Here is a 20,529-nt window from a genome sequence, read left to right on the forward strand (position 1 = left end):
GGAGGCAAGTTAATGAACGCTAAATTCCCAATTCAAAGTGTGGGAGAAATCTAAAAGCAAAATCGCTAACTTGCAACGTGTGGGGGGAAACCCCTGCAACATTAAAACAAAGTCTTGACAGGGGAACTCTGTATCTAGGCCTGTTAAGCGGTGATGAAGTTTTGTGCTCAGAAACCATCTACACGTGGAATACTAACTTCTGCTTGCGCCGCCCGAAGGCCTCATACACGAGTGCTCTTGTTCCATTTTGTAATCAAATCCCTCTACCTGCGCTATCCTGTCCAAGGCCTTCATTTGAAATAAATGTGGTCACTGCCTTTCCCCTTTGCCCCCAGCACTGGGGAATGACCCGGCAAAGCTCCTGGGCCGTGGACAACCCGCGGCCGCGCTGGGCTCGCGAGCCCGGCCCGGATGCTGGCGAGCGGCGAGCCCTCTCGGGCCTTTTCAGTATTTCTTACAGGATTACAGAAGTGAGGATCCGAGCCGTCTGCCTTACAAACTGCGCTGAATGTGAAGCTATAACTTGTACAGAAAAAAATACTGTTTTGCTCCAAATTATCTTAATTTTTATCTATGTAATAGGATGAATATTTGGCCTCCTACCTTTTATTCCACTAGTCTTAGTCCGAGATCGAAGGTTCAAATTCTTACCAAGAGCAGCGACTTCAAAAGCCAATCACAGCCCGGGAGAGCATTTCCCTCTCTGAGAACTGAGTAAGCTCCGCGGCAGCTGGCCCTGGCCGTTACCACCACGCAGGGGGCGCAGTGCAAGCCTCTGATTCCCAGGGACTGTCAAGAGACTTGGAAATAACTGCGATTTTCCAAAAAAGAATGTGTTCCTAAATAGTGAAAGAAGAAAGAGCTGGTCTGACCTCCCAAGATTCTACTCCGGAAACAGTGCCTAAGGCAAGAGTCTAGGGCGTCTGGGAACCCGTCGGGGAGCCTGGGGAGCCTCGGGAGCCTCCCGTGTAGCTCCGCACGGCCGCCCCGCTCCGCCAACCCGGCGCGCACACGCCACACGCGGGGCCCACAGCATCGGCGGCAGCGCGCTCTCGTGCAGCAGCAGCAGCGCATTCGAACCAAACCAGCGGTTAGTGACCACCCTCACAATGTTTGGGGACTCACTTCGTCACCCCCAGTCTACAAACTGCAAAGCATGAAGGGATGCGAGGCAGCAGCAGTAACTCCCGGGCGCACTCCAGTGCCGCGAGAATGCAGGATTTACAGGGGCGCGAGGAAAGAAGCCATCGACAGTTATAAAGATGGTGAAGTATGAGAGCTAAATCCTAGTTCACTCCTCATCCAAGTGGAAGCAGGTGGGCGAGGGCACAGCACTGGGGCCAGACGCTGCCCCCCTCGCACAGGCACCGGGGAACAGCCAGTGCCCCGGGTTCTGCAGGAGAAGTCCCGAGGGGGCAGAGTATTCCTGAGGAAGATCCCAGATTTTCTGAATCAGTCTGAACCTGATTTGCTTTACAGAGTTCTATGCCGTTGTGCCTCGGCCAGATGTAGAAACGGTCACTTTATTTTAATGCAAACAGCTCAGCATATAGTACAAATAATGGCAGAAAGATCCGTTTGTTGCGATTCAGCTTGCTTTTTTAACACTGGGGAATAAACCAAAAAAACGTCAGCAGTTCGTGTCGTCTGTGTCCTTCCTTCGGTTCACTGGAGGGGAACCCCCAGGGCCTTTGCTAACCCGGGAAGCCCTGACTAGTCCTGTGAGGCACGCGCGGCCCTGCTGAGCTTTACTCCGAGTAATGCATGATGGACTCGACGTAATTGCCGGGAAAGAGCCCGGTCACGCCGTTCATGACGCCCTCGTACCAGCCGTCGTCGTTCTTCTTGATGACGTAGATGATGGCGCCTTCCTGAAAGGACAGCTCATCTTCCTTGTCCTTTGTGTAATCATAAATTGCCACAACTAGAGGGAAAAAAAAAAAATATGTGAAAAGATTAACCGCCGCAGGAAGACCGAAGCAAGTGAGCGAATCTCCGACCCTCCCGGCCGCCGCCGCAGCGCAGGGACTTTCTCACCCCGGACCCAAAGACGCTCTTCCAGCGCCCCGGCACGGGCAGCGCAATCCCATCCCGGAGAGGTTCGGTCCCGACCAGTATGAAGGGAGAACCCCCATTTAGTCAGACCTGCCGTTCAGGAGCCGAGGGGAAGCGACCTCACCGCGGAGACAGGCCCAGTCCCGGAGCCGGGCCGGCCGCGGCGGCGCAGCTCGCGCCAGAGCACCAGGCTGTGGCCACAGCCGGGTCTCTGACGAAGGGAATGGTTCTCGCGCGGAGACACGCGCCCGAACGGCCGGTGAGAGAGGGGGAGGGAGGGAGAGGCCGAGTCACGTGTCCTCCGACTGCCTAGAGCCTACACCTCTTCAGCAAGTAGAAGAAGGAGCTGAATTCCCAAGAGTTCCGTGCGGCGGCCGCGGACTCTCCAATATACATCCCTTCACAGCGCAGGCCGCGCTGGGCCACGGCCACATATCCACAATGAGGGGCCACAAGTTTTAAGAAAACGAAGATACCTGTCAGCTCTCCTGACATCTTCACTGCTTAAATAACTTGGTAACAACATCTGAGCCAATCTCTGGTTGCTAATCATGAGATCTCAACAGTTCCGTGAACTCGGGATACCTTATAACTTGCTCAACTCCACATGAAGATTTATTTTTATAAAAGGGTCCTCTGTACCTTTACTACACCACTCAGAACTTCACTCAAAATCTCCATCGAGCTCTCCTTCTGATAAGTACATTTTGTTAGTTTTTCATGCAAACTTAATCCTCAAATAAAACAAAACTACCACAGAGACTTATGACTGAGTGTGACTTGCCCTAGTTCATTTGTCTGAGAAACTCCTACTCATCCTTCAAGACACACCACAAACGCCACGTCCTCTCTGAACAGCTTTCTGGAATGCCCAGATAGAATAATGGCACTATTCACTTTTTGACAATCCTTAATGGAACATCCATGCTGATTTTTAGAGGCGGGTGAGTAAGACAAAGGACTGTCCTAGTCTTGTGAGGACAGAAAGGTATCTGGTAAGTTACCATACACTGTTTATACTTCCACCAAGAAGTTACATCATTGAGCTGGAAGAACACAAGAACAGATGGCTTGATAGAAGGAAGGATATAAAATGGGCACTGACAAATAAGTTGAAGTTTGCCAGGAAGAATTTAATGCTAATAAAAAGTACAGCTAAGACTCAATCCCAGATCTGAAATCAAGCTGAGTACACTGGTTAAGAAATCGGGCTCTAGGGGAAACGGAATAAAAAAAGAATGTGGGCTCCAGGGTTATACCACCTTGTTCAAATCCCAGCTCCAGCACTTGTGAGTTTACAGAATATACTTAACTTTCCTAAGCTCCTTTTTACTCAGCTGTATGATGGGAATTACATAGTCCTAACCCTCAAAACAATATAGTTGCATTAAAGGAAGCAATGAACATACAAGATATAGCCCTGGGCCTTGTTTATAGTAAGTGAACATCTATATAACTGTTAGCATATTTTATTATCTTAATAACTATTATGATACTATCTTTTTTGTAACACTAACATTTTCTGTTATATAAATTATTTTTGAACCTCCATTTCCTAGTTTGCAAAATGGGAAGACTAACTGCCTTACATACATAGTAACTCTAGCGTTATGCCAAGCAACCTAATAAATACATAAAACTATCTGTTCTTTTAAATCAAGATACTTACATATACACCTTATCTCCATTTGGCCAGTATGGGCAGTAATCAAAGGTTAAGATAAACCACCAAAGGTTAAGATAAACCAATGGCAATGGTTCTCAACCTTGGAATTATGGGAAGAACTTTAAAAAATTCTGATGCTGGGATGCAGGCCCATGGGCTTCTGGTTTCTTACATCGGGAGGTGCAAATATACGAAATGCAACGTAAGTGACTCAAATGCCGGCAGGCCCTACAGTCTAAGCTAACGAAATGAGTCATTAGGCAGCAGGCTTAACACTGATGTACACTCAAACGAAAAAGCAACCATAAGCAAAGCATGGCTGATTCTTTTTGTTTTGCCGGAAAGAGTAAGAAAGCGCTCACTTGATTTTCATGTTTTAAAAGATCTCAACTAAAGGACAAATCAAACTTTGAAAAACATCTTAGAGAACAATTCAGACATACTCTTAAAAACTCCAAAGAGTTACCTGGACTGAAAGTAACTCACTATCTTCTCTTACAAATTTCTGCAGATTTTTAACATACTCAATGGAGAGTACATTGTTAGAAAGCAAAACCGTTCCTTTATTGTGCTGTTCTCTTAAGGAATAACTGACCTGGTTTTTCAGAGCTGAAAACTGTCATCACTTTATCTAGGACAGCGTGAAAATCAGGCAGGGAGTTTGTAAAACATGTCCATGCCCAAAGTCCTACCCTACTACCGTAGGACTTCAGGCTATTTTCCTTAAAAAACAGCTTTATTAAGGTGTAATTTAGACATAAAATATAACCACTTACATGTAGAGTTCAATGAGTTTTGCCAAATGCATGCACTGTATACATGACAAATACATCCCCACCACCACCACAGTCATCATACAGAACATGCCACGCTGCAAAGTTTCCTTTTGCCCCTACGTAAATTTCCTCACCCACCAGCATTGGTCCCTGAAAACCACTGATTTTCTAGATTTTATTTAAATGGAACCATGAAGTATGAGTCTTTAGTGTCCAGATTCTCTCATTGGTAGAAGGCTTGAAATCCATCCGTACTGTTGCTTGCATCAGTAAGATTGTTCCTTTTTCTTTGCTGCACAGTATTCCATTGAATGGATGGATATCCCACAACTAGTTTATCCATTCACTAGTTGAAAGACATGTGGGCTGTTTCCAGGTTTTATCTATTATGAATAAAGCAGCTATGAACGCTTGAGTTCAAGTCTTTGTGTGAACATAGATATTCATTCCTCTTAAGTTATATGCAGGAAAGGACTGCCAGTGTATGTCTAATTTCTTAGGAAACTGACAGCTGGGGGCACCTGGGTGGCTCAGTGGGTTAAGCCGCTGCCTTCGGCTCAGGTCATGATCCCAGTGTCCTGGGATCGAGCCTCGCATCGGGCTCTCTGCTCAGCGGGGAACCTGCTTCCTCCTCTCTCTCTGCCTGCCTTTCTGCCTACTTGTGATCTCTGTCTGTCAAATAAATAAATAAAATCTTAAAACAAACAAACAAACAAAAAAAAACCTGACAGCTGTTTCTCAAAGTAGCTGAAACGCACTGCACTCTCACGGGCAAAGCCTAAGCGCTCCCACTTCACCACACTTCCTCCAATACTTGGTATCGCCCGGGGTTTCGAACTGTAGTCCTTCTAGAGGGTGTGCAGTGGGAGTTCGTCTGGTTCACTGTGGCTTTAATCTGCATTTCCCTAATGACTAATAATGTTAAGTATCTTCTCGTGAGCTTATCTGCAATTCATGCACCTAAATGAAGTGTGTTCGAATTTTTTTTCTAGAAGTTTTTTGCCTCCTTACTTATTTTGCTAAAATTCTTCCCAGTCTAGGCTTGCCTTGTTATTCATAGCATCTTTAAAGAAGAAAAATTTAATGATATTCAGTCTGTCAATTTTTTATATGCTCTCTATAAATTTTTTTCCTAATCCCAGAACACAGAGATTTTCTCCTATATTTTTCTCCAGAAGTTGTATAGTGTAGGTTGTACAACAGATCTAAAATACATTTCAAGGTAATCTTTGTATATGGTAAAGTAAGGGTGGAAATTACATGAACATTAATTTCTTACCTCTACCTTGGCCAGAAATGGAAGACCACTATTTGTTACTCTAAGCCCCCCACATGATGCATATCCAGCTGTTGTAGCGCGTTTGTTGAAAACCCTATCCTTTCCCCACTGAATTACCTTGACACCTTTGTTGAACAACGTGTGGGGATCTTTTTCTAGATTCTATATTCTATTGATTTATATTTCTACACTTCTATCAGTACCATACTGTCCCAAATACTGTAGACTTAGTTTAAATCTTCCAACATTCGTTTTTTTTTTTTTTAACTGTTTTGATTCCACTAGATCTTTTACATTTCCATATAACTATTAGAATCCCCTTATCAATTTCTGTAAGAATGGCTCCCAGAATTTTTACTGAAATTGCATTCAATTTACAGACCAATTTGGGTAAAACCAATTATTGAACAATAATGATCAAAGAGCATAACATATCTCTTGATTTATTTAAGGCCTTCATTAATTTCTCCTAATGTTTTACAGTTCTCATATAGGTCTTACATATATTTTATTAAGTTTATCCTTAAGTATTTCATATTTTTGATGTTACTACAAAAGGTATAATTGAATAAATTTCAATCACCAAGTGTTTGTTGCTCATATATAAAAATCCAATTAATTTGGGGCAGCCAGATGGCTCAGCCCATTAAGCATCTGCCTTCAGCTCAGGTCACGATCCCAGGATCCAGGAATCAAGCCCTGCATTCGGGCCCCCTGCTCAGCGGGGGGCCTGCTTCTCCCTCTCCTCCCCAACGCGCTCTCTCTCACTATCTCTGTTGCTCTCTCTCTAATAGAGTCTTTTTAAAAATAAATTAAAAAATAAAATCCAATTACTTCTGCACATTGGCTTTGTGGCTTACAATCTTGCTGAGCTCGCTTTTTAGCTCTGTCAGCTTCTTTGTGGATTCCTTGTAGGATTTTCTACATATAAAATCATATCTTCTGGGGCACCTAAGTGGCTCAGTCAGTGAAGTGTCTGCCTTCGGCTCAGGACATGATCTCAGGGTCCTGGGATCCAGCCCCATCAAGCATCCTGCTCGGCAGGAGAATCTGCTTCTCCCTCTCCCTCCACTACTCCCCCTGCTTTTGCACTCTCTCAAATAATTAAAAAAAAACATATCTTCTGCAAATGAAAACTATTTGATATTGTCCCACATATCTTTTGCCGTTTTTTGGTTTTTTCCACGTCTCATTTTGGATAGTTTTTATTGTTAGATCATCCAAGTTGCTGATCTTTTCTTCTGAACTGTCCCTTCAGATACTGTTATTTTTCATCTCTAGAAATTCTGTGTGGGTCTCTCTCTCTCTCTTTTTTTTCTAAAGACATTCTGCTCCTCTTTTGTGTTTATGTTTGCTTTTACCTTCTGGGACCCATGGGGCATTTGTAATATAAACACCCTTGTCTGGGAATTCCCCATCTCAATCATTTCTGTTTCTTTTCACTGACTTCTTTTAGTTATGAGTTATGTTTTCCTGCTTTTTTACATGCCTTGGAATTTTTGATTGGATGTTAGACACTGTAGATCTTACCTTTTGGTGCTCTGGATTTTTTTTTTTTTTTTTTTTTTTTTTTTTTTTTTTTTTTTTACTTTTTTGAGCAATGTTGGATTTTGTTCCAGAGATCAACTAAGTTACGTGAAATCAGTTGGATGCGTTCAGGGTTTGTATTTAAGCATTTGCTAGGGCAGTCTGGAGTAACCTCTAGTGTATGGCTCATTTGGCCCCATCACTAAAGGCAAACAGTTTGGGGGCCTCTTCTCTATACCCTGTGCATTGCAAGGTCTTTCTGTTCTGGCTGGTTCAGGAGCATGAACCATTCCCAGACTTGTTATTTCCAGTAATTTTTTTGCGTACTCCTTTCTGGTTGTTCTCTCTCCAAGCTCAGGTGGTTTCTTCACACTTACATAGAGGACTATTCACTCAAAGACATAAGGGGATGCTTCTGCAGATCTCCAGAGCACTGTCCTCTGTCTTTGTGTAACTACTTCTTCTCTGTGGCCTCCTAAGACTCTGATCTCTACCTTGCTTATGCAGTGAGATCTCCAGGCTATTTGGGTTCCACCTCCTTGCACTGTGGCCCAGAAATTTCCCCTAGTTAGCAAACTCAGACAATCAAAGGTTTACCTTGTTTGACTTCCTTCTCCATGGGGTCATAGTCTACCACTGCCTGTTACCCAGTGTCTGAAAATCATTATTTTTGTATTTTTTTTCTGGATTCATTCCTGCTTTAAGAGGAAGGGTAAATCTGTCATTGTTACTTTACCTTGATCCTATTTGTTAGAGTAAGCTCCCCAGGTGATTCTAATGTGGTCCATTTTTACAACAAGTAAGTTAGTGGCTTCAATTCCCTTAACAGAAAATTTGAAGATAGCATACATTTTTTCTGAGCTAGTCTTCATGAGATTTGGAAGCCTGTGTCCCAAAAGTGTCATGTCAGAAAAGTTTCATTCAGCACTTAAAAAAATGCCCAACTTCGCAAAGAAACTGAGAAACCATTATTGTCTGGAAGAAAATTTCATATGCAGATGTTTAACCTAAAATATCTGAAAGAAGATACCACAAAAATAATAATTTGGAAATATCATCCTCTTCCAGAGGCATTCCAGAAAAAGTCTATTTTTAAAATTTTTGTCTTATAGAAACCAATCATAAAAAAGCATGTTCAGTAGGAACAATAAATAACTATCAGTATAAAATCAGAGAGTCACAGAATTTTACTAGTGTGATTTTCAAAAATCATGAACCTTGTAAGCTAAATTAATAAAATGTTGCATAGGGGCACCTAGGTGGCTCAGTGGGTTAAAGCCTCTGCCTTCAGCTCAGGTCATGATCCCAGGGTCCTGGGATCGAGCCCCACCCACATCGGGCTCCCTGCTCAGCGGGAAGCCTGCTTCCTCCTCTCTCTCTCTGCTTGCCTTCTCTGCCTGCCTTCTCTGCCTGCCTGTGATCTCTGCCAAATTTAGAAATTAAAAAATAAAAAATAAATGTTGCATAGATTATACAAGCAAAACTTTACCTATCAGTAAAAAAATAAATACGGTTTTCAGAATGAGTAAATTCCATTTCCATGCAGAGGTGTCTCCCCACCCCTCTAGACCCCCTTCTGAAACTTACCCTTTTCCAAGTAAGACCTTGGAGCCCACGGTGGGTCCTCTTCAGCATAAGGATCACTATACTCAACCACAGCTGCTTCCTCCTCTTCATAATCTTCTGGGGGAGGAGGTGGGGGAGGGGATTCATCGAAGACTGGTTCTTCCACAGGTGGTGGTGGAGGTGGTGTATCTGAAACTAAGAATGTATCAAGCTGATAACAATACTACGTGTTATGCAAAGTTCAGTATTTTCTATCCAAACCTCTATATACATGGAATGTAAATCTAGACTTGAAAATAGTGATCTTTCACTGGGTAATGGACACTGGGGAGGGTATGTGCTATGGTTTAGTGCTGTGAATTGTGTAAGACTGACGAATCACAGACTTATACCCCTGAAACAAATTATCCATTATATGCTAATTTTAAAAATGATCTTTTCAAAAAATAAGTGGGCAAGAGAAGGCTCCCCACCAACTATAATGTTTCAAATCTCCAAGCATGACTTTCTCCTCCCTGTGGGTCAGGGCTGATGGGTGTTAAATAAAGCAGATGATTCTAATGTGTATGCTAATACACAATCCTCTTTTTCAAAGAAAGAGTAAGTACAATATAGTTTGGTTTTATATTATATCCAAGGAGCAGTGGTTATCAAAAATATTAATAATTTGGACATTTACAAGCATATTTAATTTTTAATAAATTAGAATGCACTTGTAAACAGTCAAATATTAGTAATCTCCATTCCTTTCAATGAATTTTTTTAAAGAGCATTTTACCAAATTAGTGGAATGGAAATCACAAGACTTTGGGTAACTTCATGCATGAAGATGTTCATGCTTGCTATTTTTTATAGAGAGAATTTCACCTAGTTCAGACTGATTTATGATCCAGAATTTCCTCAAGCTAAATATGGAAGAGTGACTTAAAAATCTGCTTCCACAGCTCAAGTATCAGCATATATCCAAACTCAGGCAATTCAAAAGCTTTTCAAAATGGTTGGTACATAACTGGACACAGCTCGACAAAATAAACGGAGTAAAGCTGCATTTATCAGCTGCCCAATTTCATTTATTTATTCTTATTCGTGAGGTACCAGTACTGTTTCTGTGAAACTCTCTGAGCAATCCTGTTTATTTTCTATCTTTCATGTGAGCCTACTGATTCAACCAAGTGGATGCAGAAGACTGCTGGCATCTGGTGGGGCCTGGGATGTCGGTTCCCATCCTCTGTCCTATTCCAGGTTCTCCCACGCGCTGCCAGTCTCCTTCCCAACCTGCCTGTTTGATGCACTTCCAAACTTTACTCATTAAAAGTGATTCTTTTACTCCTAATGGGTTTTTAAAATAAAAACTACAGATATGTGATTTAGCATATATTTTATGACAAATTACATAAGGTTGGGAATCAACAATATAACCTATTTGCATTTATAAGGTAAAGAGGCTGACTTGAAACAATTACATAAAAACAAAGATCCAAAGGAACGCTGTCTTTCAAAACAATCACCTTGAGAAATTACATTATAAAATTACTCAAAGATTCTGCCATTGCTCATTTTTACTATTTCTTATAATGCCTCAGAGTTAATGAGACTGACATAACCTACCATTTTAATCCTCATTTTATGTGGAAACTGGCTTTCCAGGATTAAGTAGTCCTCCACTAAGTAAGTAGAAAAGCAGGAATTTGAACTTCAATGCCTGTTATCTTAAAAGACACACTATTACGAGACAAGATCAGTAACTTTAAAGTCATATTTCATGATTACTCATTCAACAAACATCAACTGAGAGCCTGCTATGGCTAGCCACTATGTTCAGCACTGAGACAGAGCAGTAGGCAAAAGTCATAGAGACACGGACAACGGAATTTTCACTTGTAATTACACACAGTAAGTGCTGTAACTCACTCTGAGAAACACAGCAGCAGACCAAAACTCTTACACAGGTCAGGAAAGGCTTCCTGAACCTGAAGAATAAGTAAGAGTTACTGGCCAGAGGGCAGGATGGAGTGAGGGTGGATACTTCATGTCCGACGTGAAGGGAGAAAAAAATACAAAGGTAAGAAAGTAGGAACCTTTCAAGGAACTGGCCAAAGTTCAGTAGAAAGAGGCATGAGGAAGCTGAAGAGGACTAAGTAGGAAGGGCCTTCCAACAGTTTGGATTCTATCCAAAGAGCAATGGGGAGCCATAGAAGGATTTTAAGAATAACAGAATCAGCGCTGCACCACTCAGCCCAGTATACCTGGTTCCAAGTAATTCCAGACTGTTTCCAAGTATCAATCTTACTATAGACTATCTGCTACCAGAGTATCTTCAAAGTAATACACCTGAAAACTAAGAGGATAATTCTAAAAGACAAGTACACATCTTTCCAAGGTGAATGTTTTGAAGAGAACATCCATTTGAATGCAGAATCCCTGCTGTATCCATAAAATCAGCCACAGCTCACCTCATAAACAAAGTTTTCTTATTTTTCTACATTTTGTAGGGGAGAAATATATGTGACTGTGGAAAGAAAGAAAAGACTATTCCAAAAGGCAATCACACTGCTGAACACTGGAGGTGCTCCTTGGTTTACCTTCCAATTAGCGGAAGTCAGACTATTTTCAGAAGGGAGCAGAAATGCAAAAGCACCTGCAAGAGGCCGTGAGCCCTCAGGCAAGTGGGCCAGGATTCTAACCACTTAAAATGCAACAAAGAAATGTGTCCATAGGGCGCCTGGGTGGCTCAGTGGGTTAAGCTGCTGCCTTCGGCTCGGGTCATGATCTCAGGGTCCTGGGATCGAGTCCCACATCGGGCTCTCTGCTCAGCAGGGAGCCTGCTTCCTCCTCTCTCTCTCTGCCTGCCTCTCTGACTACTTGTGATCTCTGTCAAATAAATAAATAAAATCTTAAAAGAAAAAAAAAAAAAAAAAAAAAAAAGAAATGTGTCCATAAAAAGGGGGCATTTGGTTAGATACAAAAGCACAAAAAACAAACAAATAAAAAAATCAATCCCCCCAAAACAAAACAACAACAACAACAAACCAGGGACTAAAGTGTCTGCTTTGTGTCAGATGCTTCTCTAAGTGCAGGGGAAACAGTCAGCCAACAGAACCACCGAAAATTCCTGCTCTCCTACGAGCTCCCATTCTGGTATCAGCAACGCCCATCTGTGTGCCTAAGCAACACAGTGCAAATATGTGTACCCCTCTGGTCAGGCCACCCCTGTTATGAGATGCATACTCTGGGCTTCATCGTACTGATGGCATGAAACTTTTCATTAATGGAAACGCCTGGCTCAGATTCCATGCCCATCGTGCAACTGTGTGACTGTGATGTGGGCTCCTTGCACAGACCTCTCCCCGGAAAAGAATTCATCTTATGGCCTATTTCACTGGTCTCTGTAACAGCAGTTCCTCACTGAGTGTGACACAGGCCTCCTGCTTTGGAGACATCAGTCTCCTGAGCTTCCTTAATGCTTTCCTAGAAGACGACCGAATGGGTCAGTGAAATTAGTTATCTGGTCCTGCATGTCTCGACCCCAGACTACAGGCCGATGGAAATTCATTGCCAATCTATGAGGCCTCCTAGGAGAGAAAGACTGGCCATTTGGTCCCCTGAGACCTACCATGGCATGGCCATTTTTACACCTGGAATCACAAGACTGGAGGAAGATTCTCAAGCCCGGCCACCAGACCCTGCGACTCCAGTGACAGCAAACGAGGCTACTAGCTGTCTGAGCAATGCATATAAATAGACGGGCTATCTGGGGGACTAAGGAGCATCTCCTTGGTTAGATGTGGTCTTTCTTTTCTTAGATGGGCTTTATTTTATTCTTGTCTCATCTTCACTACCAGATTTTAAGTTATCTGAAAGCAAAGAACTTCATCTTAATTATTTTATCACACTAGCTGCTCACCCAGGAACTTGCCCAGAATATGCAAATATGTGAACTCTCAGTGAACGAAGGACTATTCAGCCAATTATATATAAATGACATTTTATGCCTATAATCTGATCTACAGCATAAAGAAGACATACACTTACTATTGTCTTGGACTCTGGCCACAAATCCCATTAAAGGTAACTGAGGAGTTACCTGTAGGACGGAGGGAGGAGGAGGAGCCAGAGATACTGCGGAAACAAAAAGGTGCGGAGGGTAAGGGGTCAGGGCGAGTCACATTAAAAGGAAAGGCTAATAATACAAGAAAACAAACGTATAAGGAGGGAAACCCGTAGGTACAAATATTTTTAAGCTATCTTAAAGGCCCTCTTTTGAGGGATAATGCATTAACACAAAAAAAGTATTGGGGGAGTTTAAAGAAAGTTCTAAAAATTGTAACAGGAAGCATTTCTTATATACAGATCTATTCTAACATGTAATACCAAACTGATCTTGTCACATCACTAACAACATGTTTTCTCAAAGAATTTCTGCAGATTATCATGAATAATTTGGTTTTCAGGATTTTAAAGGTTACAAGTTTAAATGCTCAACACCAGGAAAAAAAATTGCATCCCAACATCCTAAATTTATACTTTCCATTACTTAATTAACAGGCAAATTAATTGGTTCTTCATTCATTAATTAAATATTTACTGACTTTCTAGTAAGTGGCAAGCACTCTGCTAGGAAGCCAGTATCAAGCCATTCTGAGAGTTAGATCTGTGTCATGACAATTCCAATTCATACCAAAACACACCGGACTCATTCAAATCACTCTCTCCTCCCCAACGTGTCTTTGCCTCTATCGCAAACGCCTGGTACAGTGCATAGCACTAGTCAGCCTACAACGAATGTTTAATGTATGTAAATAAATAAACCTGGTACGTACGAAACAATAGCCCAAGATTAATTCTACAGTTATGCTTTCCTTCAGAATGAGTGTAAAGCACAGTATGTATCTTCTTAAGAAAAGAAAACACCTTTATTAACTCAAATTACAGTTAAGACTAATACAACTGAAAAGATGAAAGAGTCACTGCCCTCAAAGGTCTCATATTCTAACCGGAGATACAAAAGAACATAACCTGAGCCCAGCAATGTTTGTGGCAATCCGCTGCAGGGGGCTGTGCTGGGAGAGGCGGCATGGGGATGCTGGGGTGGGGGCAGGTATTTGTAGGGAAGGCCACACAGAAACACTCTCTGAGTGGGCACTAGAAGAAAAGGAGTTCAACAAGCAGAGAAGAGAAAGACCAGACGAAACCCAAGTGAGGGGCAGAGGCTGACAGGTCTAGAACAGCATGACCAGTACACACCTGGACAAGTAAGTAGGTAGACAGGAACTAGGGAAGTGCCTTAGGGGACAGAGTGCTCAGTGGTGAGAGACTGGACTTCAAAGTCACCCAGCATCAAACACCTGATTCGCCATTTCCTTGTTGTTAAACACCTAGTAATCATTTCTTTGGCCCTAATCCATAAATGTGATGAAAAAAGGTGGTTTACTTCACAGAGCGGATGCAAAGATTTAAAAACAACAAAAACCAAAAACTAATGCATGCAGAATGCCTAACCTAGGACCTGTCACCAAAAAAAAAACAAAAAAAACAAAAACAAACAAACAAAAAAAAACTCAATACAGCATAAACGCAGAGAAGAGAAGAAAACTTAGTAATATATTAGTATGAAAAAAGTATACTTGGTAGCTAGGAGACATACGTGATATACAGACAAGAGTTAAGCTATTATCACTGAAGAGTATCTAGCTGTAAGGGACAGAGTAGAATAACCCTAGAAACAAGTACCTTTCTTAAAAGGTAACTTTTGATTAGGTTTTTCCCTAAGGTCATACTTCTTGGTAGTAAACCCTTTGGTGCCTTGTCTCCCCCTCACAGAGGCTTGGAACAATTGCTGGTATGTTCCCAATACCCTGTGTAACTTGGAGGAAGAAGATGACATAATGAACATAGAAGTAGCAGAGACAAAACTGATAGAAGGAGACAGCAACTGGTATTCTAGAAAACTATTTATTGGGTGTATGGTCCCATCAAATAAGATGAAAATGTTCCTCTTCTGTTACCAACAGTCCCATAACAGAAAAGTAGGGAATGCCCCACTTCAGTCACTATTTCTCAACCTTTTTTTTTTTTTTTTTAATGACCTTCTGGTGCTCAGCTAAACCAGAATGATTAGGTGTTTAACTCAGAACAGTCTTCTTATAGGTAGATCAAGTGTATTATTATTTTTTAAGATGAGTATGTTCTATTTCTTTTCTAGTTCTGAAAGTGAAAATCTGAAATCATATGGTTTTAAGAAGTCCACCAACAACAGCCCAGGTAAAAACCAATCCCAAATCTTCCTAAAAAACATTTACTTCATAACAAAACAAGTTGGACTTTTCTCAAAGCTAGACCATGTTTAAAAAATTCAGTTCCAGGGGAACCTGGGTGATTCAGTGGGTTAAGCCTCTGCCTTCAGCTCAGGTCATGATCTCAGGGTCCTGGGATCGAGCCCCACATCAGGCTCTCTGCTCAGCAGGGAGCCTGCTTCCTCCTCTCTCTCTCTCTGTCTGCCTACTTGTGATCTCTCTCGCGCTCTCTCCTCTCTCTCTCTCTCTCTCTCTCTCTCTGTCAGATAAATAAATAAATAAAATCTTTTAAAAAAAATTCAGTTCCAAATGGAGTTTACAAAGGTCACCCCAAATACTACTATTTTCCCCCAGGGCAAAAATTTAATGTGATGATCCAAATTAATTTCGATACCACAGCATTTTCTTTCTGGACCGCATTAAGATTTTATCTACCAGAACTCCTGTGAAACACAACATCCTACTTTAGACTTATTTTCCTTAGAGCTGAGCTGAAAACAAGCCATTCTAGAAGACTGAAGCAGGATTTTGATGAGAATCATCATCTGCATTATTTGGTTCTAGACCTAGCATCTCATGAACAGGGAAGAGAAGTAACCAGACACTTGTTTTACACTCCACTTCATTAAGATGATTCTTCATTTGACAAGACCCTTTCCCTAAAGCCACCAAAAGATCTCCAAACTTAGACTTGGGAGTTTTATGTTCACAATACATACTAAGATGTTAATGTGAAGACAAGGCCTCACCAGATGACTGCAGTTTTAGAGAGGTCTTAAGTTCTACACAGAGTAACAAGTAACAAGTAACATAACCAGATGACTGCAGTTTTAGAGAGGTCTTAAGTTCTACACAGAGTAACAAGTAGGTATGTACATAGTAAAGGCTCTGCAAGCAACCACACTTAGAGGAAGAGTCTGTGCTGATGAACTATACAGACCTTCGGAACATGACCTTCCTGGTTATTTATGAAATCCTGTGGAGCACAATCTTTGAGGCTTATTGTTTCAAAATGTCTACTTCAAAACGTTTTGAAAAATAACTTGGAATTTTACAGCTTATTTCTACAGATTTGTAAATACTCTGAGAAAATGAGACAAAATGAACACTCTAAATGTTCTAAATGAATACTACTTCTAAAACCATTAAAGGATACCAATGGGGCACCTGGGTGATGCAGTGAGTTAAGTGTCCGAATCTGGGTTTCAGCTCGTCATGATCTCAGGGTTGCACTGAGTGCAGAGTCTGCTTAAGTTTCTCTCTCCTTTTCCCCCTCCCCCCAACGCAGTCCCTAAAATAAATAAATAAATCTTTTTTTTTTTTTTTAAAGAAAAGACTACTACCTTTGGAGGTTATAGACATCTGAGAGTGCATTCAAATTTAGGTACTTATATTTTACATTACAGTAAAGAAAAATATTTGAGCAATTCATTTTAAGAGTGAAACATTTCCTAAACATGAACAGCAGGGAGTATTTAAAAGTGAACTGAACTCATCATACTGAGTAAGGAGGCTTTTTACCAAATAATTATCAGTTCTGTAGTTTCAGAAGGGTTAAAAGAATTGGATCATTGTTGTTATTCCTTTCCAAGCAAAAAAAAAAAAAAAATCACAAGATGTTATGCTAAGAAAAAGCAGCAAATTAACACAAAGTTTAAAAACACAGCTTGTGTTAATAATCACTGTTAAGGGTCTATCTGGCTTACTTGGTCATTTGAGAATATTACACTTTTCAGTTGTTTTCTGGCTTTTTTGCTCTCATTACAGTAAGCATTCTTAAAAAAATAAAATAAAAAGAGTAAGGATTCTCTAACAAATCCTAAAGACTGCCTAATATAAGGATTTGAAAAATGCTTCTTGCGACTGCTCTTTATTCCTACTTTGCTAAAGCCTTACCATATCTGTATTCTTCTGGAAATTTATGGTAATGTTGTAACTTAACTTGCATTTAGAGGATATATGTTATTGGCTTCTCTTCTGCAATACCACCAACCCAATGTTATTTTTTCAGTTTCCTTGTAGTTGTTTTCACAACATTCAATGGGTAAACCTTGACATTTTCCCTGTGTAAAACACTATACTCGTTCACAAATCCCTCTCTCATACACCTATATACAGTCACATTTCTTAGAAACAACATTTCACTTTATGAATTAGATTTTTTAGTCTTTGCTGTAAGGAACTGTAGCAATAAAATATAGGATTATCTAGAGAGGAGCCAAGATGGCGGAGAAGCAGCAGGCTGCGACGACATCAGGTAGCAGGAGATCAGCTAGACGCTTATCTAACCACTGCAAACACCTGCAAATCCAATGGGCAATCGAAGAGAAGAACAACAACAATTCTAGAAACAAAATCGATCACTTTCTAAAAGGTATGACCAGCGGAGAAGTGAATCCAAAGGGTCAGGAAGATAGACCGCGGCGGGAGGGGCTGGCTCCCGGCAAGCGGCGGAGCAGCGGAGCACAAAATCGGGACTTTTAAAACTCTGCTCCACGAAGGGACATCACTCCAGAGGCTAAACCAGAAGAAAGCCCCCGCGGGGTCAGCATAACCCCACGTCCCGCGGGGTCAGAGAAGGACCGGGGGTGTCTGAGTGTCGCAGAGCTCGCAGGTAGTAGAGCGGGGAAGCCGGCTACAGAGACAGAGCCGAGGAGTGAGCTCCCAGTGAGCTTTCCTACAAGCGCAACCAGAGGCCAGGGAGACGGGGGCAGTTGGGTGCTGTTCTCTGAGGGCACCCTAAGGAGCGGACCCCGAGCTCTCCGCTCCTCTGGGCGGGAGACTGGGAGGCCGCCATCTTCATTCCCGTCCTCCGGAACTCTACGGAAAGCGCTCAGGGAACAAAAGCTCCCGAAAGCAAACCCCAGCGGATTACTCAGGCCGGCCCCTGGTAAGGGCGGTGCAATTCCGCCTGGGGCAAAGACACTTGAGAATCACTACACCAGGCCCCTCCCCCAGAAGATCCACAAGAAACCCAGCCAAGAACAACTTCACTCACCAAGGAGAACAGCGGAATTCCAGAGGAGGAGAAAGCAAATCTTATCTGGACAAAATGACAAGGCGGAAAAACTCACCAGAGGAAAAAGAATAAGAGGCAGTACTGAAGGCTGGGGGACCTAATCAATACAGACATTGCTAATATGACAGATCTAGAGTTCAGAATGACGATTCTCAAGGTTCTACCCAGGCTCAAAAAAGGCATAGAAGATATTAGAGAAACCCTCTCCAGAGAAATAAAAGCCCTTTCTGGGAAAATAAAAGAACTAAAACCTAACCAAGTTGAAATAAAAAAAGCTATTAATGAAGTGCAATCAAAAATGGAGGCTCTTACTGCTAGGATAAATGAGGCAGAAGAAAGAATTGGTGACATAGAAGACCAAATGATAGAGAATAAAGAAGCTGAGCAAAAGAGAGACAAACAAATACCGAACCATGAGGAGAGAATTTGAGAGATAAGTGATACCATAAGATGACACAATATTAGAATAATTGGGATTCCAGAAGAAGGAGAGAGAGGGGAGCAGAAGGTATATTGGAGAGAATTATTGTAGAGAATTTTCCTAATATGGCAAAGGGAACAAACATAAAAAACCAGGAGATGCTAAGAACGCCCCTCAAAAATCAATAAAAATAGGTCCACACCTCGTCACCTGATAGTAAAATTTACAAGTCTTAGCAACAAAGAGAAAATCCTGAAAGCAGCCTGGGAAAAGAAGTCTGTAACATACAAGGGTAAAAACATTAGATTGGCAGTGGACCTATCCACAGAGACCTGGCAGGCTGGAAAGAACTGGCATGATATATTCAGAGTACTAAACGAGAAAAACATGCAGCCAAGAATACTATATCCAGCTAGACTATCATTGAAAATAGAAGGAGAGATAAAAGGCTTCCAGGACAAACAAAAACTGAAAGAATTTGCAAACACCAAACCAGCTCTACAGGAAATATTGAAAGGGGTCCTCTAAGCAAAGAGAGACCCTAAAAGTAGTAGATCAGAAAGAAACAGAGACAATATACAGTAACAGTCACCTTACAGGCAATACAATAGCACTAAATTCATATCTCTCAATAGTTACCCTGAATGTTAATGGGCTAAATGCCCCAATCAAAAGACACGGGGTATCAGAATGGATGAAAAAACAAAACCCATCAACATGCTGCCTACAAGAAACTCATTTTACACCTGAAGACACCTCCAGATTTAAAGTGAGGAGGAGGAAAACAATGTACCATGCTAATGGACATCAGAAGAAAGCTGGGGTGGCAATCCTTCTATGAGATCAATTAGATTTTAAGCCAAAGACTATAATAAGAGATGAGGAAGGACACTATATCATACTCAAAGGGACTGTCCAACAAGAAAATCTAACAATTTTAAATATCTATGCCCCTAACATGGGAGCAGCCAACTATATAAACCAAGTAATAACAAAATCAAAGAACTACATCGACAATAATACAATAATAGTAGGGGACTTTAACATTCCCCTCACTGAAATTGACAGATCATCTAAGCAAAAGATCAACAAGGAAATAAAGGCCTTAAATGACACACTGGACCAGATGGACATCACAGGTATATTCAGAACATTCCATCCCAAAGCAACAGAATAGACATTCTTCTCTAGTGTACATGGAACATTCTCCAGAATAGATCACATCCGTGGTCCTAAATCAGGTCTCAACTGGTATCAAAAGATTGGGATCATTCCCTGCATATTTTCAGACCACAATGCTCTGAAGCTAGAACTCAATCCCGAGAGGAAATTTAGAAAGAACCCAAATATATGGAGACTAAAATTATCCTTCTAAAAAATGAATGGGTCAACCAGGAAATTAAAGAAGAATTGAAAAAATTCATGGAAACAAATGATAATGAAAACACAACGGTTCAAAATCTGTGGGACACAACAAAGGCAGTCCTGAGAGGAAAATATATAGCAGTACATGTCTTTCTCAAGAAACAAGAAAGGTCTCAAATACACAAACTAACCCTACACTTAAAGGAGCTGGAGAAAGAACAACAAAGAAAGCCTAAACCCAGCAGGAGAAGAGAAATCATAAAGATCAGAGCAGAAATCAATAAAATAGAAACTAAAAAACAATAGAACAAATCAACGAAACTAGGAGCTGGTTCTTTGAAAGAATTAATAAGATTGGACAAATTCCTGGCCAGACTTATGAAAAAGAAAAGAGAAAGGACCCAAATAAATAAAATCATGAATGAAAGAGGAGAGATCAAAACCAACACCAAAGAAACACAAACAACTATAAGAACATACTATGAGCAACTCTACGCCAACAAATTCGACAATCTGGAAGAAATGGATACATTTCTAGAGACATATAAACTACCACAACTGA

At 41.4% G+C, this 20,529-nt stretch overlaps 2 protein-coding genes across 35 annotated transcripts in view; one reads left to right on the plus strand and one right to left on the minus strand.

The window, feature by feature from the left end:
• The window catches only part of RAPH1 (Ras association (RalGDS/AF-6) and pleckstrin homology domains 1), a 115,224-nt gene extending 104,989 nt beyond the window's left edge, over nucleotides 1-10,235 (plus strand). Inside the window, exon 16 of the mRNA XM_059168314.1 lies at nucleotides 10,025-10,235. Within this exon, the coding sequence (XP_059024297.1) occupies nucleotides 10,025-10,156 (132 nt within the window). The 3' untranslated portion in view covers nucleotides 10,157-10,235. The remainder of the gene's footprint in view (nucleotides 1-10,024) is intronic.
• ABI2 (abl interactor 2) overlaps nucleotides 1,061-20,529 on the minus strand; it is a 118,606-nt gene continuing 99,137 nt past the window's right edge. For 14 of the 34 annotated variants that reach the window (XM_059168324.1, XM_059168341.1, XM_059168329.1 and 11 more), the window contains 3 exons: nucleotides 12,902-12,988; nucleotides 8,891-9,064; nucleotides 1,061-1,924 (listed from right to left, as the gene is read on the minus strand). In XM_059168324.1, coding sequence (XP_059024307.1) covers nucleotides 1,749-1,924; nucleotides 8,891-9,064; nucleotides 12,902-12,988 — 437 coding nt within the window. In that variant the 3' untranslated portion in view covers nucleotides 1,061-1,748. The remainder of the gene's footprint in view (nucleotides 1,925-8,890; nucleotides 9,065-12,901; nucleotides 12,989-20,529) is intronic. The other 20 variants (XM_059168337.1, XM_059168345.1, XM_059168340.1 and 17 more) reach the window with 3 other exon arrangements.

Source organism: Mustela lutreola, chromosome 3, assembly GCF_030435805.1.
Source record: "Mustela lutreola isolate mMusLut2 chromosome 3, mMusLut2.pri, whole genome shotgun sequence".
Lineage (NCBI taxonomy): Eukaryota > Metazoa > Chordata > Mammalia > Carnivora > Mustelidae > Mustela > Mustela lutreola.